The 23,108-nt window shown below is 52.8% G+C and overlaps 3 protein-coding genes and 1 long non-coding RNA gene across 9 annotated transcripts; 1 reads left to right on the top strand and 3 right to left on the bottom strand.

Annotated features, from left to right (window-relative positions):
* Positions 1–504: 504 nt before the first annotated feature.
* On the bottom strand, positions 505–6,826 carry ENTREP3 (endosomal transmembrane epsin interactor 3). 2 transcript variants are annotated; one of them, XM_033414735.2, is made up of 12 exons: positions 5,600–6,826; positions 5,346–5,402; positions 5,037–5,147; positions 4,810–4,929; positions 4,536–4,643; positions 3,809–3,984; positions 3,579–3,678; positions 3,174–3,243; positions 2,375–2,920; positions 1,709–1,777; positions 1,345–1,598; positions 505–1,254 (listed from the first exon to the last, which is right to left on the bottom strand). In XM_033414735.2, the coding sequence occupies exons 1-12, from the start codon at positions 5,822–5,824 to the stop codon at positions 1,081–1,083; spliced, it is 2,010 nt and encodes a 669-aa protein (XP_033270626.1). In that variant the 5' UTR covers positions 5,825–6,826; the 3' UTR covers positions 505–1,080. The 2 variants fall into 2 exon arrangements, with proteins under 2 accessions (XP_033270626.1, XP_004284659.1); XM_004284611.4 differs by having other exon boundaries at positions 3,809–3,981.
* Positions 6,827–6,952: 126 nt separating this feature from the next.
* Positions 6,953–11,400, bottom strand: SCAMP3 (secretory carrier membrane protein 3). Its single transcript, XM_004284609.3, has 9 exons — positions 11,124–11,400; positions 10,712–10,789; positions 9,934–10,056; positions 9,727–9,847; positions 9,154–9,282; positions 8,549–8,708; positions 8,338–8,439; positions 7,697–7,814; positions 6,953–7,418 (listed from the first exon to the last, which is right to left on the bottom strand). The coding sequence occupies exons 1-9, from the start codon at positions 11,187–11,189 to the stop codon at positions 7,272–7,274; spliced, it is 1,044 nt and encodes a 347-aa protein (XP_004284657.2). The 5' UTR covers positions 11,190–11,400; the 3' UTR covers positions 6,953–7,271.
* Positions 11,401–11,540: 140 nt separating this feature from the next.
* On the top strand, positions 11,541–13,815 carry LOC125964378 (uncharacterized). Its single transcript, XR_007477346.1, has 3 exons — positions 11,541–11,582; positions 11,681–11,746; positions 13,762–13,815. It is a non-coding gene; the product is annotated as an uncharacterized LOC125964378 (long non-coding RNA).
* Positions 11,863–21,220, bottom strand: CLK2 (CDC like kinase 2). 5 transcript variants are annotated; one of them, XM_012538557.3, is made up of 13 exons: positions 20,916–21,220; positions 19,138–19,307; positions 18,173–18,401; positions 17,396–17,483; positions 16,976–17,042; positions 16,684–16,800; positions 15,709–15,875; positions 14,394–14,488; positions 13,628–13,757; positions 13,441–13,523; positions 13,204–13,283; positions 12,931–13,021; positions 11,863–12,395 (listed from the first exon to the last, which is right to left on the bottom strand). In XM_012538557.3, the coding sequence occupies exons 2-13, from the start codon at positions 19,305–19,307 to the stop codon at positions 12,210–12,212; spliced, it is 1,503 nt and encodes a 500-aa protein (XP_012394011.1). In that variant the 5' UTR covers positions 20,916–21,220; the 3' UTR covers positions 11,863–12,209. The 5 variants fall into 5 exon arrangements, with proteins under 5 accessions (XP_012394011.1, XP_004284656.1, XP_033270632.1 ...); XM_004284608.4 differs by having other exon boundaries at positions 17,396–17,480; XM_033414741.2 differs by having other exon boundaries at positions 17,396–17,480; positions 18,173–18,398.
* Positions 21,221–23,108: the final 1,888 nt, after the last annotated feature.

Genomic DNA, 23,108 nt, shown 5'->3' with positions numbered 1-23,108 from the left:
GACACAGGTTCGATCCCTGGTCCAGGAAGATCCCACATGCCGCGAAGCAACTTAGCCCGTGCGCCACAATTACTGAGCCTGCGCTCTAGAGCCCGCGAGCCACAACTATTGAAGCCCGCGTGCCTAGAGCCCGTTCTCTGCAATAAGAGAAGCCACTGCAATGAGAAGCCTGGGCACCGCAACAAAGAGTAGCCCCCGCTCGCTGCAACTAGAGAAAGCCCATGTGCAGCAGCGAAGACCCAACACAGCCAAAAATAAATAATTAAAATTAAAAAGAAAAAGAGCAGTGCCTGGGGAGAGGTAGGGGAAGGAGCCTGATGGGAATGGGCGAGGAGAGAATGCATGTTCAAGAGTGGAAGGAAGGAAGAGAAAAAACGTTTGGCTATGAAAAGGGGCAGAGATATTGTGTGGTAGCTGGAAATAGATATCAGCGTCTTGAGAGTTTTCATAACTATGAGAGATGCTAGAATAAATTTCAATGGTGACAAAGAATGAACCAGAAGAGAAGGGAAAATTGAAATTTATTGAAGCCTTACTTAGTGTGTTAAGAGCTTTACAAACTTTAGTCCTCACAATGTTTTATGGATCAGGCAATTGAGGTTAAATAACTTGCCCAAGATCATGCAGCTAAAGGTGGCAGAGCTGAGAGGCCACCCAGATTTTTCTGACCCTTCATGCCTCATCACCCCATTGCACAAGCATACAGCCCCTTGTGCTTGAACAACCAGGACATGCCTTTGCCCTGGCCACAGGGCCCATGGTGAATCAGAGACAGTTACTCTCATGCTGGAGGAACAGGACTTTATTTTCCTCCTCCAACGCTCTAAGCAGGGGCATCTCTCCGCACAGCCTGAACACCCATGCAGCGCAGGACAGAAGGTCTCCCCAGGCTGGAGGGGCAGAGGCAAGCAGCAGGAGCCCCTAGAGGTAGGAGGGAAAGGGATACTTCTGGGGGTGTTCAGCAGGTTTCTTTTTGTGTCAGCCAGTGCAAGGGGGTGCTGGAGGCTGCTGGTCCCAACCAGCTAGTGCCTGTGGCCCCAGCATTCATCTGGATCTGTTCAGTGTGGGAAGATGCCCAGGTCAGAGCCCAGTCTCCTGGCTGCCCCCATTGAGGCTGAGGCTGTGGGGGCGGGTGCCGCGCTCCAGCCTGCGGCCAGACAGGAGGCGTCTCAGGGAGGAGCCGGAGCTGAGGTCGCCGCAGCTGCGAAGGTGGAAGCTCTCTCGGCCTGGCCGGCCCCATGGGCTCCGGGGCACCTAGATGGGGCCACAGGAAAGAGCATCAGTGTGGTCCCACCTGAAACACCAGGCTTTCCTGGGTGTCTTCCCTGGATCCCCTCACTCTACCTGCTTATGTCCATGGGCTCCATTCCCATTGGGGTCTGGGGCCTTCCTAGACATCTGGAGGAAACGAGTGACCAAGCCGCGGCCTGGCCAGCTGCCCTTCAGGTCCCCCAGGGAGTGGGCAGGTGCAGGGCCTGAGGGCAGGGGGACCTTCTGGAAGGTGGGCACAGGGTGCCGTTTCTCAGCTGAGTGGGCACGTAGCAACTTGGGGGAAGGGCAATGGGCTAGACGGAAGAGGCAGGCTTCAGAGCAGAGCCCTGGAGAGACAGAGAGAGGGACAGGGAGAGTGGGTGGAATGGGAGGTGCAGAAAAGGCCAGGCATTACTCCACTACCCACTGCCCCCTGGGCACCAACCGTATGCCTCACCTGTATCTGCAGAGGAAATGGAAGCAGCTTCCTCCTCAAGCACTTTGGTATAAAGGTCCCTGAATTCAGCTGAGAAGGAAGAGAGAGACAGGGACTGAGTGGGAGTGCTCAGTAGATGTGCCCTCCAATCTCACGGCCCTCCTGAGAACTCAAGCCCAGCTTCCACGCCCCATTCCCAACCAAGGGGGCATCATCTCTGCTCAGGTCCACCAGCAACTAGATGGTACGATCCACCAAATCAGGGACTAAGGCACTATCGTGCCCTGCTGCAGCCTCTCCAGTACCTGGCACATAATGGTAATGACAAACACTTTCTGTGCCAGGGCTAAGCACTTGACCTGCATCTCGCCTCGGTAACTCCACAGTACCTGTGGTGAGGTACTCTTATTATACCTGTTTTACAGGTGAAAAACTGAGGCTTGGAGAGGGTAGGTAACTAGCCCAAGCTGGGAACTGTGAGACTGCATTCCAAAAACCAAATCCTCTTCTTTTAGCCACTAAGCTATTGATGTATTTCTAGGAGGTGACATAAGAAGTGTCTACTGCAGGAGTGAATTCACCCATTCTTCCTCCCCAGGGACCTCAACAGTGTCCCAAATCCTGGTGGGTATCACTGGCCCTCTAACTCCCAGTGCCTGCCCTCTCCTGAACCTTGTGGCGGCTCACCGGTGTCGCTGGAGATGGTGATGCCCGGGTCACTGTGGGACCGTGGCAGCAGCAGCGGTGGTCGGGGAGCCGGCTGAGGAGGCCGGTGCCCCGGTGGGGTGAGGGAACCTGAGCTATCGCTGAAGCGGCGAGCCGGGGCTCGGGGGGGAGGGGCTGCAGCTGGCCGGCTGCCTCCCCGGGGGACCCTCCGCCTCAGCTCGGGGAAGCAGGGTCCCACCCAAGGCGGCCAGCCCTCCAGCCGGTGGCAGCTTCGGGCAGCTGTGGGGGCACCCAGCGGGGGTGGGGCCTCGGGGGCAGAGCAGGAATAGGAGCGGGCAGCTCTCGGGGGCCGCCGGGGCAGGGGGCTGTCCTCAAAGGGGCCCCGCAGGCCGCAGTCCAGGCTGAGGCAGTAGCCGGCGCGGCTGCGCTGAATAGAGCGGAAGAGCACGTAGTCAACGGAGCGCACGGAGCCCTGCAGCTCCAGCAGGCACGAGTCCTCCGACGGGCTGGAGCCCCCGGGGAGGTCACCGATGGCTGACAGCACCAGAGACCCGCTGTCCATGGACACTGTGGGTGGTAGGGGCTGCCGGGTAGCACCAGCCTGGCCGGGCCTCTTTTCTCAGGCCCAGCCTCTTGCGGGCCATCCTGCCTCCAGTTTTATCTCAGAGGAGACAACTAAGCCCAGGTTTGCAAGAAGCCCCAGCCCTCATTTGTCCCTCAACCACCAACTTGGTCTCATCTCTCCCCCTCTGCCCCCCACACCCAGCTCTGCTATCCCAGGCATCCCAGACCTTGTCCACCCTCCCCACTTTCTGCTCACCATCTACAATGGAGGCCACTCGCTCACAGATGCAGGAGCCATCATGAAGCTGAGGATCAAACAGAGTGGCCTGCAGAAGACACAAGGGTCAAGAGTCGAGCCCTACACACTGATTAGGCCATCCCACAGGCTGGACAGAGCTCTGGAGACCTAGATTCCAGTACAGCTTTGTCACTTTGTTCAAGTCACTTATGTGGGCCTCAGTTTCCACATCTGTAAAATGGAAATCATAGTTCTTACCCCACCCACCTCTCCAAGCTCTCAGGCAGATCAAAGATGACAGCGAATGTGCTAGCGCTATAAAGATCATAAGAACTAGTATTATCTTTATCCAGTGACAGCTGCTCACCCAGCTTTTCAGGCTCTATTTCTGACTCCCCAGCCCACACCAAACCCTGCTCTCACCTGGCTGTCTCCTCGTAGCCCCATGACGGCCTCATAAGAAGGGGGGCAATCAGTAGGATACAGGGGCACCGGGCTGTCCATGGAGCCATTGTAGGTGATGCTGGCAGGATGAGGGAGAGGGTCAAAGCCTGGGAAAGAACTCCTATTCCAAAGAGATCCCTCCCCACCAATCCCCGGCCTCAGCCCCAGTCGCCTTCCTTAGTTTCCCCACAGATTCCGCCTGGCCTCACCTCTGTGCATCTGTTTCTGAGCTGCAGGTGTACTCTGGGGGATAGTAGGGCGGCGGGGGCACAGGCGGTACAAATTCCTCCAAGTCCAGCATGGTGTGTAGGAGAGGGGCTGGGGGCGAGGATGTACAGCCCAGAGGCCCCAGAGGGCCTGAGACTGAGTGCTCAGGGGCCAACTGCTGGGGAGCAAGCAAGTCAGCAAACTTGGTTTCTGGGAATACAGCTCCTTGGCTCCCAAACTCCTCTCTCATCTACATTTTCTGGCCCCACCCCCTCCAAGAAGCTCAGTTCTGGCCCCTTTGCCAAACCAGTTCCTCCTCTAACCCTGTCCCAGCCGAGGACCTTCAGCTCTTGCCCTGCCCATCTAGAAAGTTCTCCTCTACATGGACCTTTCTGCACCCAGAATCACTATCTGTTCTCTGTCCCCACCAGAACATCAACCCATTATCCCCACCCCCATCTAAGACCTTCCTGACTCCGCCCAACTTTTAGTCCCACTCTTCAATGCCCCCAGACTGGCATCACATACTTCTCTTACTCCCTGTCATTTCCCTCCTCACCCTCCTTTGGACCCCCTAAATATCCCTGCAACAGACATGCCTAACAGGTGACCCACAGCCCCTGGTGCTCAAAAGCCAGCACTGTAACCATCACCCCTCAAGCCCAATCCCAGCACACACACCCTGCCCGCATCCTACCTTCTCAGCCTTGATCCCGGCTCCCCACTCACCGTGTGCACAAGGTCCAGGGAGAAGATTTGGATGCAGCAAACAATAGCAGAGAGAGTACAGATTATGGCGGCACAAACCGTGAGCCCACAGACGCTAAAGAGCAAGTTCTGGGGAAGGCAAGAGAGAGAGAGGGATGTGAGAGGAGCCTGGGGTGGAGTAAATCCCACATACTCGGGGCCTGTGAGGACTCCAGGAGGAGGCAGAAGGGTGAGAACCAGGAAGATGGCGGGAGAGGAAGGAATGGCGGAGGTGGGGGGGCGGGTGCATGCTCACCTTGAGGGCCCCTCGGGCTTCATCACAGGTGGAGTTAGGGGCAACTTTCAGTTCCTGCCCTGACTCTGGACAGGGCCGCAGTAGAGGAACAGGAGGGCAGCACACACAGACCTTTCCGTCCTGAGTGGGAGTGGAGAGGGTGAGGCAGCCTGAATCAGGACAAGCCCAGGTTGTCCTGCGCACCTCCCCCAACCAGCACTCTCAGGCTCTCTTTCCTCAAATCTCACCAAGATGCATTCTTGGAAGTCTCGGGCCAGCTGAGCGTTTTTACAGGAGAGAACAGAGCCAGCCATGCTGAGCATGACACAGAGCACCGAAAGCAAGGAGAAGAAGGAAATCTGGGGGAAACAGGGCACAGACTCAGGGCTGGGACCCCAAGAGTACCCTCTACCGCAGATGGAGCCACCCTCCCTCACAGACATTTGTGCCTGGACAGCGTGAATGGGAGAGTCAATTCCCTTTTCGAGGGCATAAATAGGCATCCCCTCAGGTGCTAGGCACCTGCCTCCCCGTGGGCATCAGACCCTGGCACCTACCACTAGAGTGAACGGCCGCTTCCAAGACACAATGCCAACCACCCCGGAAAACGCCAGCTGGGGATAGAGTGGGCACAGGCTCAGCCTGACAGGGGAGGCACCTGAGTGAGCCCCTCACCACAGGGTGCACCCAGCTCTGTAAGGAGGAGGAGGACCAGGAGAGGGAGGAGAGGCCAGGATTTGGACTGGCAGCTGGTGTGGAGGGGTGGGGCCCGAGGAGCCTCCCCCACCCAACAACTGTGCACCCAACTCACCGAGAATCCAGCCCAAGACGGGCAGGATCTCTTGACGCTCTCGGTGGTGGTGACAGATGAGGCCACCATGCTGAAGGTGACCACCAGGATGCCCAGGAGCACCTGAGCCAGCCCCAGCGTGAGCAGAGCCTGCAGCCAGGGTCGGTGGAGGCGGAGGTGGGTAAGGCCCCGGGTGCTGGGCCGGCTAGTCAGCGAGCGGCTGGAATCACTAGGCGAGGGCATCATGCCTGCCGCCCGGTTGCCTGAGCCTCGCTCGGCCCCCCCTGACGCTTGGGAGCATCTCAGAGGCGCCCGAGGCCCCGTCCTTCCTCCTCTCCACCCCCCTCGCTCTAGACCCCACCCCCTGGCTGGGTCCCCTGGGGCATGGCCCAGGGACTCCAGCTGAGGAGGGGGTCAAGGGAGGGGCGTCACGGAGGGGCCCCGGAGTGCTCCCTCCCCACCACGGGCACTGGACGGGCACCGTGCCCGGGACGGCGATGAGGACGCGGGGGCACCGGCTCATCGCATCTCCCTAGAGAAGAGAGGCGCCGAGAAGGGCCGGTCCGGGAGTGAAGAGAGGGCGGCGGTCCGGAACCCAGGGAAGGGTGGGAAGGGTGAAGGCGAGAAGGATGGGAAAGAAGTCTAGAGAAGAGGGGAGAGGCGGCGTGACTCTAGAGGCGCGGTCGGTGTGCCCTCAGTGTCCAGTGGGATCCGAGGCTGCCTGGTGGGGAGAGGTTGCGGCGGCCCTGCCGCCTCCTGGGTCGCCAGCCCCGCTCCCCTCCCCACCACACCCCTGCTCCCCCAGCTCAGCTGCAGCAGGTCCGGGACTGGAGGCGGGGGATGGGGATGGGGATGGGATGGTGCGGGAGGAGGGGCATGGTGCGAGGGCCAGCGCGGCGCACCCCGGGAGTTGTAGTCCCCACCAGAGACCCTGTGGGAGGGGGAGAGGGAAGGAGGGAGGGAGGGAGAGGGAGAAGGGGAGAGGGAGGGAGGGAGCAGGAGGCAGGGTTGCAGGGCGAGCTGGCCGCCAGAGCTAACAACGCTTTCGGCTCCCACTTGAGCTCCACCCAGCCTCTAAGGCCCCTCGGCCTGCTGTGTTCCCAAGAGAAGTTGCAGCTTCTTCCCTGTCATTAATGGAGAAGGGTAGGGAGCTAGGCTTCCTGGCAGCTCCGCGATTCCACCCCAACCGTGGACTTCCCTCCCTCTTGCTGCGCCTGCCATCAGGCGCTGCTGTCCCATCCCCGAGAGCTCTCCATCTACAGTAAGGCCAGGTCAGACCTTCCCTCTGGAGTCCACATTCTGCTTCCATTCTAGTCTCCTCCACTTTCTCTTCCATAAGGCCTAGTTCCCATTAAAATTCCGGAAACGGCGTGATTTGTGTTCCAGTTCCACTTTCTTTTTATTTAAATAACCGAAGCAACAGCCTTGGCACAGCAGAAGGAATCTGGGTTGGGGTGTGTAGAGGTGGCAGCAGTGTGGCCTGATTGGGGGAAGGGGAGTGGGAGGGAAGCAGTGACTGGGTCACACTGGGCTCCCCACACCCTTAAGTCAGGTTCAGCAGTCATGGCTGTGGGACTGGGGGCACTATAGTGAAGACATCAAGTAGTGACGTCTCATCAAGTCCCAGAGACCTCAGGGATGGGGGCTAGGTCACCTCCCCTAAGTGGCAGGGCCAGGGCATCCCAGTTAGGGGTCATGGTGCCCGGAAGGCATTTTCGGCAGCTCCAGCGGCTGCATTGGCGGCTGCGGTTCGCACCGCAGGGTTGGAGAAGACACCAGCTGCAAATTCTTGCTGGGCTTTCTGAAAGCTGGCACCTGTGCGGCGGTACAAGGAGTGGATCTGCAAGTAGAGGCACAGACTTTACAGCACGTTCTGGCCACTGTTACCCCACTCCAATCTAACGCCATCACCACCACTCACCAGCCTGCAGCTCTAGCTTTTCCCTCGTGGCTCCCTACCAACCCACACCCACACATACCCCACAACACCCGCCTCCCAGGTCCATTAGCTGAGAACCCATCCGTCAGCCTGGCCCTCCTCAGTTGCTCCTGAATGTTCCACCCATGCCCCTAGGGACACATGATCTCACTCTCCTGGCCCCATCTACAGCCCCTCACCCGCTTTAGCATCACAATTCCCAGCACGGCAATGCCAGTGAAGAACAGGGCAACGAGCAGCATGAGCACAGCTACAGCTGTGTTGGCCTTCAGCACCACCAGAGCAGAGATCCAGCCACTGTAAGGAGGGGAAAGTATGTGGAAGTGAAGAGGGGCTGCTCACAGCTGGGTCTCTGTCCCCCCAGCTTCTCTGCTGGTTATGTCTTCCCACCAGGGGCCGTTTTCCTGTCAGTCTGGCAGCTTGCCATGCACTGCAATCCCAAACTACACCTACTCTCTTCACAGTTTAATCCCAGCTTCTGAATGATCAGCTCCCAGCTCTCCAAGATCTTCCAGACATCCTCACTCCAAACAGACCTTTCTGTTGAGGATTCTTCCTCTTCTCCAACCATGGTTACACATGTCTCCTCCAGGAAGCCTCTTCAGATTGACCACAGCCATCTTTCCCTTAATCTATGTCTGTTGAGAGTTGTGTCTGGGCTCTCTATCATGGAGGACATCTTGTCTCTCTGGTTAAATTAGCACCTCCCAAGGATAAAAACCATTTCCTTTTTCTGAACAACTCCTATGCCAGTACCCAAGGCTGACTTGGTCTACAGGAGTGGGAGGAAGGGGTGAACGTAGATGGCAGCCTCACAGACCTGAACCCCCAACCTGGGATGCCAATGGCCTGGAGGACAAACAGAACATCCTGGACGAAGAAAATGAAGAAGAAAACGAAGAAATTGAATGAACTGTCACTCCTGCAAAGAGAAAGAAAGGGAAGTGTAGGCAAAGAATTAGGGTTGGAGAAGCAGAACGGGACCCATCCAAGTCCCCTCCCTTTCCACCATCCCCACTCCCCCTTCTTACCGGAAAGCCTTATACATGGGGCGGTACCAACAGACGAAGGAGCAGGGGGTGAAAAGGAGGATCCAGAGGATAGAGAGCCCAAAGCCTGAGCCATTGCTGGTCTCCACACAGAAGCTGGCCAGGCAGGCAAGAAAATTCAGGAGAAGAGCCAGAGTGCTGCCTAAGGGTTAGAGGAACAGGATGATGGGTCAGTGAAAGCTCCTTTCCCTAGAAGCCCACCCCACAGCCCTCACCAAATGTGGCAGACTAAGGAGAGGAAGGCGGCTTCTGCCTTCACAGGATCCTCAGCAGGGGAGACCGAACTAGCAAATCTCAATCATGTGTGATCCCCTTGGCAAAGACATTTAAAAGATTCAGAATACATTTATGCATAAGGACAGGGGGAAGGGGGAGAGGGCAAGAACATACATTTGCTAGAAGGCTGGAGAATAAGTTCTAAATACTATAAAAGGAGTAATCCAGGAAGATTCCTGGAGAAATGAGCCTTAAACTCAAATGCTGAGGACAGGTGAAGTGTCTAGTTCTGGGTGAGTGGGCTCCAGGAAAAGAAAGATGTACAAGTTACTACCTGTACTTTTCCTTCAAAAAGGCTTCTCACTACTCACACATCCAGAGGTAGTACATGGTGGATACTGTCTTCTGAAATTCTTGGGGGATCTCCATGGAGATATCCTGGAAAAAGCAGGGCTGAACTGGGCAAAAAGAAGGTAGAGGGGGCCAATTGTTCTGTCGAGCTGTAAGGCACAAAAAGAGCAGGAGGATCTCACAAGTGAGACAGAAACCAACAAATCACTCCCCCTTCCTTTCACCTCCGGGTCCTCTCTTCTGTTTCCAATTTGAGGGTTCAAAGAAACAAGGGCAAGTAGCAAAAGTTATATTAATACTAAGTGTTAATTATGACTTACAACTTCTAAGCACTGTGCCCAGTATTTTGTATAGATGACTTTGTTTAACCCTCATAAAAATCCTGTCAAACAGGTACAAACATTATTCTCATTTTACAAGTGAGGAAACTGAGGCACTCAAGATTAAATACTTGCCTAAGAGCTCACCCTTAATAAGACATAGCACCAAATTGAAACTCAGCAGTCTGGCTCCAGTGCCCATGCTCTGAGGTCCTGTTTTGAGACTTCGAACCTGTCAGATGCCCTCCCCAACCCTATCAAGGATCCACTTACTAGCTGTGCCCCCGAGGGCAGCATGCTGGAGTTCTCGCTCCCTCCGGTCTAACTCCTCTGCCTTCCGGTTGAGCTCCTCCTGCTTCTTTAGCAGCTCAGCTGTGGCTGCTGCAGCTGAAGCCTGACCAGTATGAGCAGAGGGCAATGTGAGTCCTGAACCCCAGGGCTGGCCCCTTTCCTCAACCCCTACCCATACACCCCCTTTACCTGGGTGCTGTAGGAGCCATAGTTCTTGGGTTCTGTGGGGCTGAGCTTTCTTGAAGACTGCAAAGGGGGAGCTGAGGGTGGAGCTATCGGAACAGGGGCAGGAGGCTCATAGCTTGGTGGTGGCTGTTGAGTTTGGAAAAAACCTTAGGGATCATCTAGTCCTTCATAACACAGGAATCTAGAGTCTACTTGAATACCTTTAGACCTAGAACTCATTACCGAAGGTGGCTGCCCCTCCCCCTGTTGTTAGAAAGCTAGTTCTTGTGTTTGTATCAGAGAACTCTTTTACAACCTGCAGCAGCCCTCATAACCCCTCACATCGAGTTCCTTACCCAGGACTCAAAGCACTAATCTACCGTATCAACCTCCTTACACTTTTAAAAACTCTTACCTTTTTCTACTGCAGTGAGACAAACAGGTCTAGTCTTCTTCAACCCTTGTTTTCTAACTGTATACCTAAACATAGTGCGTTTTCTCCGCAACTCCAACCGGCCCCATCCCTTTTCTTCTTCAAAAAAGGCTCCCCAGACAGGGTCTTCATCAGGCCCTGCCAGACTCTAGGTCCTCCCAAAACTGACATTTAGAGCTCAAACCGATGGATCCTTGGCCTTAGTGTCTTTAGAAGGATTAGGCATCCCATGGCAGACTGGCCTCTCTCAGGGAGCTAAGATCACGGTGTTTCTTCCTTTGCGTGCAAAAACGTCCCCTATACCCCAACAAAGTGGGCCTGTTAGCATACCCTACCCTTCCTCGCCCAGCCGTGCTCCCGGAATCTCACCTCCCGGGTTTCAAAAGGGTTGTAGACGTCAAGCGTGGCATGGTGCGTGCTGGGTCGGTGCTGGATCACAGCTGGGTCCTGTGGGCAAAGATCTGGGGCTCAGCTGGCACCTGGTACCTCTGGGGTAACTCACAGGGGCCTCTTCTCAATTGCTGTGGCTCCAAGGACTGCAGCTTGGGGGCCACGCTGTTGTCCCCATATTTGCCCCCAATCCTTCACGCCACACTGCTAGTACCAGCTCCTTAAGGGGCAGGGCCCGCCCCCCCAGGATGCTCACTGGTTTGGAGTAGTCGTCACTCCCACGTGGCGGCCCTTCCTCGGATCAAATGTCACGAACGGGAATACAAGTTAGCCCGACCCTCTAGACTCGAGAAATCACCCCAGCTGCCCCAAAGAGGCCGGCGCAAGTCACCTGAAAGGGGTTGTCAAGCTCGCCGGGCTCGGCGAAGGGGTTTCCACCGTCTCTGCTTTGAGCCATGTTTGCAACTTCGGCTTGGGCCGCCCCCTGCCCTCCACGCCCCTGCCGCGGCAGTGGCGGCGGCAGTGGCTCTCAGAGCTCCCTCCGCTCCTCTCGGTCCGCCCCGCTTCTCTGTGCACGGATTGGCTTTACACACCGGAAGGGTCACAAGGATCCCCGCAGCACCAGGAGGGCTGCGCCTGCGTCTCGGTCAAAGGCAAAGAAGGAAGTGCCCCACGTGACACCTCTAACTCAGTCTCGGTCGCCAAGTACCGCCCCTTCCCCACGTGACTTCCCTCTATTAACGAACTACACCTCCCAGCAGGCCTCGCGTCAGAATCCCGGTCCCTCCTAGTCTTTCGAGACATACGACCGGGGTCTTCCGACCGGTGGTGGTAGTCTCCCAGGAACCCAGTTGAGCAAATTTTTTTATCTGGATTTCTGGCTCTATCCTGGGGCCCAGCCTAAGAGCTACAGTAATTGAACCTCCTTCCCAAACCATATCATTCCAGATAACCCTTCTCACCGTCAAGAAATGTTACCCACCCATCATTCTCCTCCCGAGACAAACTGGACAGGTAAACTGGTAACCTGACTCAGTTAACTTTAGAGGATAAGATGGGGCTCCCTTCGTTGCCAATCTTCTCATCCCTCCACCCCAGCACCCCCAAACCTCAAATTCCAGGGATGGGGGTCAGATGAAGCACGTCATTTTATTTCACAAAGACTGTACAAAATTCCTTATAAAACATGGGATAGATGTCATCTGGTTACCTCATTCTGCCCCCATCCAACTCATCTGTGAAGGGGCAAGTGAGGGTGGGAAGAGTGTGAGATGGAATAGCATTATGTACAAGGCAGGGGGTGAAGCGATAGGTCCAAGTTCTTTCATATTTACACTATTTCACATATTCACAGGTACATAGGGAGCCAGTAGGAAGAAGTGGGCTCCGGCTCTGTTCTCTTGTATAAAAAAGCACCAGTGTCCTGGACTGGACACCCACTGCTGTTAGAGTGGCAGAGGGGCCCAGGGCCTGATCGTCACCGACTGATATCCCGACTGGAGTCCCACAACTTGGCGTTAGGTGGCTCAGCCCGAAGGCGGGCGAAGAAAGGGTGTTGAAGGGCTTCGCCCAAGGTCAGCCGCTTAGCAGGTTCATACTCTAGCATGCTTTCAATCAGATCGAAGAGCTGGTGGTGTTCCTCTGCCTCTGAGGTCAGATACCGCTGGTGGTGGAGGGCAGGAAAAAGGTGAGGCACGATGCCTTACAAACCCTGCGTTCTTCAAGGCCCTAGATTTCAATCCTGAAGGACCACAGCTCTGCTTGCTACCATTATGAATGACCACACCGTGACCATTTCTGATGTCACAGCTCACCCTACCTTCCCACTAGCACAATTATTCCTTCATACTCTTTGAAAGTTCTACTTGTATATCCTTGTCAACTTCATGAATCTTCTTTAGCTCGTCAATAAAACGTAACCTCTTCAAAGGTAGTTTATTCTTTTTTGCCTGACCTAAAGAATCCAGGACATTGCTTTCATCTCTGGTTGGCTCAAGAAAAACATGGCTGTCTAACCTCATTCCCTCCATAAAACCACTCCCTCTTATCTCTCTTCTATCAACAAAAGATGTCTTCTTTCAGTTTTCCTCCCCTTCTTTCCTAACCCTCTGCTTGTGAAATGCATTCCAGGGGCAAAACACCTTAAGAAGGAAGTGACCTCTGGGTGGTGGGCACAATTTATTCCCAGCCCGGCTCACCCGAAGTGGTTTGCAGTTTTCTCGAACGTAGCGCCCAGCTGATGTGTTCTCATCCCAATCCAGGCGACCCCGATAAAAATATTTCTGCTTCCTAGAGGGGAAGGGGGAAGTTGAGGAATTAGGAGGTTCCTCTTGTTGTGGGATGATTCCCTTATTCCCTCAAGAGTAGCTGAGGGGAGGGCAGGTGTCAAAGAAAAAAGAAAATGATGTGATAGAGACCAATTTTGTGGAGAGAAAAGGAAAAGGGTTAAGTCCCTCCCACTCGAGGTTCACCTTGTCTTTCGGATCATCCGGGAAGGGATAGGACCCAAGATCCTTTCCATCATGGCTAGATGTTCTCTGTTGTCATGGGTCTGGGAAACAAAGACAGAACTGAGCATGGGACCGAGAGGCGATGCTGAGGTCTAGCCGCCAAGAAGATAAGCAATGTGGAGTGAGCAGGCAGCTCCTCAGCAGACAAGGAAATTAGGTAGAATACCTAGTGGTCATATAAAACACCCCACCACTTACTTGGAAGAGGGTGAAGCCAACATAGTATTCGAAGATGATGCAGCCTATACTCCACACATCACAAGGCTGAGACCAGCCCAACTCTGGGTAGGAATGGGAAGGAAAAGGTACTATGAGGCTCAGGGGGCCCTATCCTCACCACCACACCCCCTCACATACTTGGACAACCTTGTCCTTCTCCCCTTACCGAGAATGACCTCCGGTGCTCGGTAATGGCGGGTGGAGACAATGGTACTATGGTGTTCATGGTCAAAGGTGGCACTGCCAAAGTCTACCACCCGCACAGCTGTGCTCTTCACACTGCGCTCATCTCGCTTCTAGGAGCAAAGCAGGAAGAACATGAACCTCTGCACCAAGACTGAGAATGAACAGACCGAGCTTCTACCACTATTCTCTAAAGTACTTCTGAGCCTTAAAAAAACAACTTTGACCTCCTGCCTGCTCCCACACATGCCTTCTGCTTTACAGCCGCCCCCACAGCCAGCAGACTACTTTAGGAGTGGGGGAGGAAGAAGATTTTGGAATAACTGGAATAGCATGCAAATCTCTATGCATCCGAAGAGTATATCCAAGTGACTAGTGTACAGTTATTTCTCAAAATATATAGCAGGTAGCAAAGTGAGGAATAGCTTCCTTAGCTGAGATCTCCATGATCTCCAGTTAGTCAGTGGAGATGAGCTTTCCTTACAGAAAGAAAAGGAAGCCCAAACCAAGAACCTTGAAAGCATTTCACTAGGAAGTTAACTGAGGTTCTTTCTCCAAATTCTCTTCCAATTTAAGTCTTGTATCTCTCCCCTTCCATCTATTCTGGTACTACAGTTTTACTCAGTCAGAGCCAGAGCAGAAAATGTGGGAGAAAGAAGTAAAAGGGAGGACAGAAAGGGCTAAGAGAAAGGCAAAGTGGCATGGCCACCTGTGCCCACTCGCCAAGGGGTGGACCCTGTCCATCTTACCTTCTCTAGGTTGTAGGTGAGTTCGTAGTCTGAATTCACAAACAGAATATTTTCAGGCTTGAGGTCCGTATGTGTCAGCTTGTTATCATGGAGGACTGCAGGGGAGAAGGCCAGGTCAGGGTTGGTCCAGGTGGCCAGAGCTAACTGGTACCAGCTGACCCCAGGCTTGGTCACCTAGCTCAAAGCTGGTGAGAAGGCAGGTCCAGAAGCACTAAGCTGCTTTCTGCTCTACATCCAAATGAAATGCCTAGTCTAAGAAGCCCTGTACTTATTTAATTTTTGAATTTTATTTATTTTTTATACAGCAGGTTCTTATTAGTTATCTGTTTTATACACATTAGTGTATATATGTCAATCCTAATCTCCCAATTCATCCCACCACCACCACCCCTGCCATTTTCCCCCCTTGGTGTCCATACGTTTGTTCTCTATATCTGTGTCTCCATTTCTGCCCTGCAAACTGGTTCATCTGTACCATTTTCTAGATTCCACATATATGCATTAATATATATTTGTTTTTCTCCTTCTGACTTACTTCACTCTGTATGACAGTTTCTAGGTCCATCCACATCAGAAGCCCTACACTTATTAACATCAGATATACATGTACTTCTCAACCAATGTATAAAGATGGCTTGCTACGGGTTGGTTTTTTTTTTTTTTTTTTGCCACACCAAGTGACATGCGGGATCTTAGTTCCCCAACCGGGATCGAACCCGCACCCCCTGCAGTGGAAGAATGGAGTCTTAACCACTGGACTGCCACGGAAGTCCCTATGGGTTGCATTTTTGCACTGACTTTGACATGTGTCTATCTGACTCCTGTGAATTCAACTCTGTGAAACTGTACTGTTATGAAGACTCAAGAGGAAGTATGTACTAGTCCCTACCTGGCCCCTTGGGTGCACTACTCCCTGCTCCCGCCTGGTTTGCTGGGAACAGAGAGCATTCTCAGCTCAGACAAATGTAAACCTCTAGCTCGAGGAATCTTTTTGTCTCTTTGAGCTTGCTGCCTGACTTCAACTTTCCCAAGGAAGGGGAATAAAGGAAAAAAGAGGTAATTAGGTGCTTTGACTTCAAACACTTTCTCTTCCAGCTCCTGCTAGGTTGAATGTGGAGTAAGAGTAATCAGTGATGGTAAGGACATCAGTGAAGGAGTTAAGTCAGAAGAGAAAGATGTCAACATGATAGTGAATAAAAGAACTGCAGATAATTGAGTTGACTGTTTAGGGGCTTCAGCAGTGCACAACTGAGACAGAAGAGGTCCAATGGAGGGAGGGGCTGCCCCAGAGTCCACCTCGGCCCGCCCCACTCACACTTGACGGCCTGGCACAGCTGGAAGGCCATGTGGCGCACTTGGTGGATGGGGTAGGGCAGGTAGTTGTTGTCTTTGAGGAAATCGAAGGTGCTAAGGCCCAGAAGCTCAAAGGAGATACACATGTGGCCATGGTAGTCAAACCAGTCAAACATCTGGACACAGAGGCTGGGAAGAGAGATGGGGGAAGGGGGATGTCTGATGAGCTCCCATCTGCCCACCACCCCTCCAACAAAGAGGGACTGCATAGCTGTTGATTCCACATACTTGTATAAAAACATGCCAGCTATTACCACCAAGAAAATTCAGTTCAGCTACGCAATGGCCTTTCTTGCAGACCCAAGGAGAGAAGTACTACCTGCGAAACTTCAAACCATTTTCCTGCAACGTTTTAAATAGTTAAAAAAAGTTCTACTTGCTGAGGAGCTGCCAAGCGCCAGGCTTCAGTGTGGACCGTAAATTGTCAAACTGCCACTTCTGCATTCTGACCCCAACTCCCGCTCCTGAAATTCACTCACCATCAGCCATCATTGGGCCCATGTTTATACCTACTTATGTCTTTGCTTAATACTCTTATTCTACATTTGGATTATGGAATGTGTGTGATCAGAAAAATTACACATAAATGTCTGTGGCTTCATTAGCATAGTTCTAGGTATTAAAAGCACAACTAATTTTTTGATGAAAATGTTCTCCGTCTCAGGGCCATTTCCAGGGCATATCCCTACTGAGGCCATCTTGGGTCGGAGCCAAACTTCAGAGCAATCTAACTGCCCTGAAAACAACGGGAAAGGATTAGAGAATGTCACAGACCCTCCCTTCCTGCCCTAATGTTCTACTACTCTAAGATGATGAACAAAAGATGGATGGATGAGAAGGTCTACAACTCCCCTGCCTGTCTAGTCCAGGTCGGGAAGGTTTTCCTGTGTAGGGGTGGAGCCTCTCAGACTCCCCACATACTCCTTCACTCACTTACTTCTTGTTGTCAGGGTCCTTCTCATTGATTTTCTCCAGCACATTGATTTCAAGTCGAGCTGCTTCCTTGTACTTTTCCACATTTTTAATGATCTTCAGGGCAACTCGAGCTCCGCCCCTATAGGATGGCAGGAGAGGCTTTTGCTGGAATCTCAAGAACATCTCAGACTGAACAGGGCTGCCTGGGGATTAAGATATCCTACCTATGGTTCATTAGCAAAAAAGCCCCAGATGACCCTCGCTATCTCTTTATGGCTACCAGGTGTGGAGTACAGAGGGGGGCTGACAGTTACCTGCGATGGTCAACACATTGTACAACTCGGCCGAAGGTCCCCTCTCCCAAGGTGCTTACAATTTCATCTGAAATGAAAAAGAGCAGGGTCGGGGAGAGGGAGGGAGAGAAGGTGGGGAATGAGCTGAGTTCGAAGAAAAAAGGGTACAGCAACCTGGGGTGAGGAGATGAAGGAAGGGGGAACAGATACAGATGGTCACAGGGGAAGAAAACCCCTGCATGATTCCCACCACCTTTAACCCAGGGGCCATGAGAGCTGGGAGTGGACAGCAGAGGTCAATTCTCAACAGCAACTCAAACCACCCAGATAAACAACACCACTGAGAAAAGGCAAAAGAGGCTGTGACTTGGGTTGGCTTGGGACGTTAGGATGGCTATGGGACCATTACAGGCTATAGGATTGTTACGATTTGGCTTGTACATCGCTCTTGTAGCCAGTCCCCGACGTGGTAGATGAGGTGGCCCTCAGCGTCGTCCTCTACACTCTTGGCTCTCCGGCTGCTGTGCTGCTGTCGGGGGGCGGGGGGGGTCGGAGCAAGCCAGGTGTCGGAGCGGGGGCCGGAGGGAGGCGGGGTGGGTGGTGGAGGGGTCACCGGTCACAGGCGCCCAGCCAGGGGGGACAGACGATGATGGGGGACAGTGGAAGGGAACACGTCAGATGCAGTAAGGCGGATCGGGGTGAGAAGAGAGAGCGGCGCATAATCCCAAGTCCCCAAACCCATAATGGGAACGGGGAGAGGCACGGGCAGAGCAGAGAAGTGGTGTCGTTGCCAATGTCACCCACAACCCCATGCTCTACACGATGCCCTTCCAGGCGGACACAGGTCTCCCCTTGCCCCCACCCAAGCCCACCTGCTGACGGGGCCATGGAGTCCATGGGGGAGAAAGGCAGTTCACAAGCAAGGTCCCCATTAGAAAGTGGAGGCCTTGTGGGGTGGAGGAGTTGCTCCCAACACAATAAGCCCAGCATGCCAGGGAGGGCACTGGGGTTCACAAATGCTCTGTGCCCATCAATCTCCAAAGCAGATTCCAGGGCCCTCCAAGAGTCGGAGAGCTTCCAAGAGAGTAGACAGACTCAGCGCCCACCTTAGTGTTCATGCCCCAAATGCTCAGATGAGAACAAGGATACTTCTCACTTACCAGGGTCCCAGAGGGCTGAAGAAGAGTGGGGAGGGGAAGGGCCTGGGCTGACACTCACCGAAGATGAGCGGCTGAATGTCCGGCTGCGCCGCCTCCGCCGTCTGTGCTTCCTACGGCTGCTGCGCTGGCTGCGGTAACTGCTGTTCTCCCGATGATATTCGTAGGAATGCCGGTAGTCTGTGTCATAGTAGGCTTCTCCCCGATCCCGGCTGTAGTCGTTGCGCCTGTAGCTGCCACAGTATCGCCGGTCATACGCCCTCCGGTCGGATGAACGATCATCATAGCTGCTGTTGGACAACAAACACCCATTAAGTGCATCTGTTTAGGCCACATTCCTTGTCATACCATGTAACAAAGTCCTCCCTCACCGAGGACAAGGAGTATCGCTAGAAAAGTTGCTCTCACACACTCAAGTCTCTCTGTGAGGACCAAGGCCCAGGGCAGTGAAGTAACTAAGCACAGAGGAGGATGCCCACACCTGCAAATCACCAAAACCTCTGAAAACACCGGCAGAACAACTCCCTCTGAGGGCCTCCTCTTCCCCTCCAGTGATGTAATCGAATAAAGAGCCATTTCTTTTTTGAGCTATTCCTGACTGATATCCAGCTTTGCTCCAAACTATCCCTAACCCATCCCTCCCACTGAACATGCTGCTAAGTTATTAAAACCATGGAGACCTAACTTTGTCTTGTCTATTAGCTCATTAGTTACCTCTAGCCCCTAGTCCTTTGCACTTGCTTTCCCTTTGTCTGGGACACTTCTCTTGTCTTTCAGACAAGCTTAGATGTCACATTTCCTTGAACTACACATCCTGCCGACCAAACCTGTTGGATGCTTCCTCAGCCCCTTACTATATACTTCCTCTGTGATAAGACTCTTAACACCACAGTGTAAATAGGTTATTTTGTTATCCGTTTTGAGCATCACCTTCCACCAGCTACTTAGCTTGAAACCAATAAATCTTTGTTGAATAAACGAATAAGTGAGTGGGCCAAGTGTGAGTTTCTCTTCCTGAAGGCTCACCTCCGGGAACGGACATGGTAGCTGTCTTCTCGTCGGCGCCGCCGTGTCCGGTCACTGCTGCTTGACCAGGAGCGGCTTCTTCGTCTCTTATGCTTTCGGCTCCGATAGTGTTCGTGGTAACTCCCCCGGCTGCCTCTCTCTGAAGAGTGGTACCTTCGAGGATGAGGCATCTGGAAGGGAAGGAAAAGTAGCAATAGTGGGGCGAGCTCTGAGTTTTCAGAAGTCCCCTCCGAGGACTGGCTGCTCCTGAGATGCTAAGCTGCTTTCTGCTCTTCAATTTCTACTTTTTTTTTTAACCATTCACAACTTCCTCAGTCTTCCTCTGTGCTTACAATTCCTCCTTAATGGAGTATATATATTCACCTACTAACTCTAGCTAAAAACTTTAGGACTCTTCCCCCCCACTCAGCTCATTGTTCTATTCTGATTTTCCTCAAACATGCCTTCATGAAGACATTCAGGTCTGGGCCACAGCTCATTACAGTTGAGACTGTAACTGAAGAAGACTGCAACAGTTCATCATTGGCCGGTATCTAGGATAGATCTGTGCCATGCTAAGTTCCTCATAACTCAACAAAATAATGCTGTACTACAGACTATTATCACAAATGTTTTACAATCATTAAAAGTGTATCTTATCTCCCCAAATAGGCCATCCATGTCCTGAAGGCAGGAATCCAGTTTCCCAGGTTTCTACATATAGTTGTATAAACCAAATATAAGCAAGTTACAGGGATTTGGATCTGGCCCCTTGAACTATCTTAATCATTTCTCACATCACTGGCCAAATCCCCCTTGAGTGGTTTTAAATACATGTGGCTCCAAGCTGCAGTCAGCTTCCCATCCAGCCCCTCCCCTTTTGTGCTTACTAAGTACAGAATAACTGGTTTTTAATTAATATCAGCACCAGTTGGCTAAAAGCTGGCCACCTTCTGGTTATTGGAATTGGAATGGCATGGTGCACAAATCCTTTTTTTCCTTCAAGGAAAGAATCAGAGGGTCATCACTGTCACAATCCAGGAAGATGAGAAGAGGAGGGCAGAAAGCAATTAAATAGGCCCGGGGACAGAAGTCTTGTTAGGTGGGGTAGGATTAGGTGTGGAAAAGGCATGACTCCAACATCTGGCTCCTATTCTGAGCTACTTCTCAAATTGAGGAGGGTGGCATTTGATTCATTCCTGGCCTAACAGGGCTTGTAGGAAACCAAGAAGATGCAAGCACAAGACTCTCCCAGGTAATCCAATCTTGCTTAGCACAGCCCCACAAATGTCATCTCACCATATACATACTGCCACCAAAGTCCCTCACTGGCTGTCCTTCTCCACATTCCCCCAAGGATCTCCAGCCTGCAACCTTTCTCAACTTGTGCATCTTTTTTTTTCTCTTTCTCACTCAGAAAATCCAGAAATAACTCCTAGGGTAAAACTCTTTCCATATCCTCCAAGTGACACGGTGGTGTCTTTCCCCTCTCCGGCTTTGGTCCAACTTTGATATTCTGCTCTTTCTCATCTCTGGAACCACTCCTATCCGTACTTCATCACTCCTTCTCCTACTTTGATCCCTCCCAACTTCCCCACCTGTCTTCCAGAATACATCTAGGGCAGGTCGACCTTCCATCTCATCTTCCTACTCCTCACCTCTGCCACTTTCCAGTTCTCAGCCCTCCCCCTCTCCTAATTTCGCCCAGACCCCTTGCCCCCAATCCAATCTTCTTCCCGCCCGCCCTGCGGTCGCCATCTTTCCGCGCGGCCCCGCGGCCCGCCAGCCCGCGCGCTCACCGTTCTGGCGGCGAGGCCCGTGCGCTTGTCCCACAGGAAGTCCGTGATGGCGGCGGCACTGAGGCCGGAGTCCCGGCACCCCCGCGGCGACGAAGTGCGGCTCCACCCCCCTAACCCGAGACCCTGGGACCTCCCGCCTAGTTCCCGGCCTCCGCTCCAGTCCCGCCCGCCCCGGCTCCGTCCCCGCCCCCAGGATCCGCTTGGCGCCGCTCGCACCGCCCCCGCCCGGGGCCCGATCCCAGCTCGGTCTCCGGCTCTGGCCTCTCCGATCCGCCGCCGCCACCGCGAGCGAGCACGTACGCACGCACGCACGTCCTGCGTCGCTTCCCAGCTACCCCTGGGCTCCGCCCCCAGGACCGCGCACGCCAGCGCGTCCTCGCGTAGCTCGCGGCAGTCAGCCCGTGAGAGCGGAGGAGGTGCTAGGGCGGAAGTTCGTGGGGGCGGGGAGAGAGTTGTCGGGGATTACCAGGCCCGCGCCCCCCCTCAGCCCCTCGTGTCCTTCCGTAGCCTTCCTCGATCTTTTGCCTATTCAATGAGACTTCTGTGGTTTGTTTTGTTAGGTTTGGAGGTTGAAAAGAAGGGGTTGTTGTTTACGGAATGTCGCCGCTCCGCAAACCTTTTGAGACTTGGTGGTGAGGTGTGATTCTCAAGCATAGCCTGTGAAAGTTCATTTCTTAAAACAGTTCGGCAACCTAACCACGGCAAAGAATGGCTCCCACCTTTCCTCCTGAGCAAAAGCTACTCACGTTTCGGGGTGGGTGGGGGAGCGGGGTATGGCCTTGGAGGAAAGGTTTGAGAAATGGAGGGGTGGAGAATCAGGTGCCAAAGAAAGGGAAATTTTTTGAGAACTTTATGTTACGTACTTACACATGATGTTTGAGAAGTGTAAATTTACTGAATTAAAAGAGGAAAGTGAAGGAGACCTTGAGACAAACTGGGCAGAGTTAGAGACGCTACAAAAGGAATTGAGAAATAATAAGGGAAATGAAAAAAATAACCTGAGGATAACTATATTCAAGTAAAATATCTGAGGGAAGCCAGGATGGTGGATAATCAGATGGAGCTTACATCAGGTGGCCAGAAATGGTTTAGGAAGTTTCCTAAAATAGTAGAGGAAGAATAATTAAGGGGTGAAGAGGGCAGTGTAGTTCACTTGCTCTTCCATGAACACTTCCCTTATTCATTCAACAAGCATTTACTAAGTGTTCACTATGTGTCCAGCATTGTGGCAGGCGTAAGGCTTTTGTTCTTCACAGCTTCACAGTCTAACGCAGGGGTCCCCAACCCTCGGGGCCATGGACCTGTCCTGTCAGTGGCCTGTTAGAAACCAGGCCACACGGCAGGAGGTGAGCGGCAGGCGGGGAGCAAGCAAAGCTTCATCTGCCACTCCCCATCGCTCCCCGTCGCTCTACTGCCTAAACCATCCCCCCATCGCTCGCATTACCACCTGAACCATCCCCCACCCCACCCCCCATCCGTGGAAAAATTGTCTTCTAAGAAACCAGTTCCTGGTGCCATAAAGGTTGGGGACCGATGGTCTAATGGAAGAGAAAGACCTGTAAACAAATATTGGCAGCTGTGTGACAAGAGCTGTTATAAACAGCGGTGCCCTGGTAACTAAGAAAGCCGTAGACTAGACCCTAGCTTGGGAAAGTAGAGTTATAAATGTTTCTATTTAGGTTTCCTAGAGGAGAAGACATCTGAACCAACTGTTGGAAAGTGAATTGGAGGAGAAGGATAGCAGGCAGAGAATATATTTGCAAAGGTCTGGAGACAAAGCAGAACAAAACATTTAAACAGAATTGGACTCCTGGCTTTCAAGAGAGGGACTATCACAATAAAGGTTGTTGAAACTAGGTCCAAATTTTGCAGGGCCTTGTATGTCATTCTAAGGAATTTAACTGTAATCCTATAGAAGATGGGGAAGTTTGAAGGACATTAAGCAAGTGATATAGCTACATTTGGATTTAGGAAGGTAACTCTGGCAGACTGTGGAAAAATAATTGGCCTGAGAGAGTTCAGAGACCCGTTTAGAGGCGTCTGAAATAATCTAGGTGAAAAAATTCTGAGGGCTTTAAATAAGGCAGTGACAATAAGAAGTGGAGATGAGGGGAAGAATTTGAGATATTTAAGAACTTTCAGGGAATTCCCTGGTGATCCAGTGGTTAGGACTCTACACTTTCACTGCCGAGG

The sequence above is a fragment of the Orcinus orca genome, chromosome 1 (assembly GCF_937001465.1).
Source record: "Orcinus orca chromosome 1, mOrcOrc1.1, whole genome shotgun sequence".
Classification (NCBI taxonomy): Eukaryota; Metazoa; Chordata; class Mammalia; order Artiodactyla; family Delphinidae; genus Orcinus; species Orcinus orca.
Note: the sequence above shows the minus strand (reverse complement) of the source record. Positions and strands in the feature narration are given on the sequence as shown.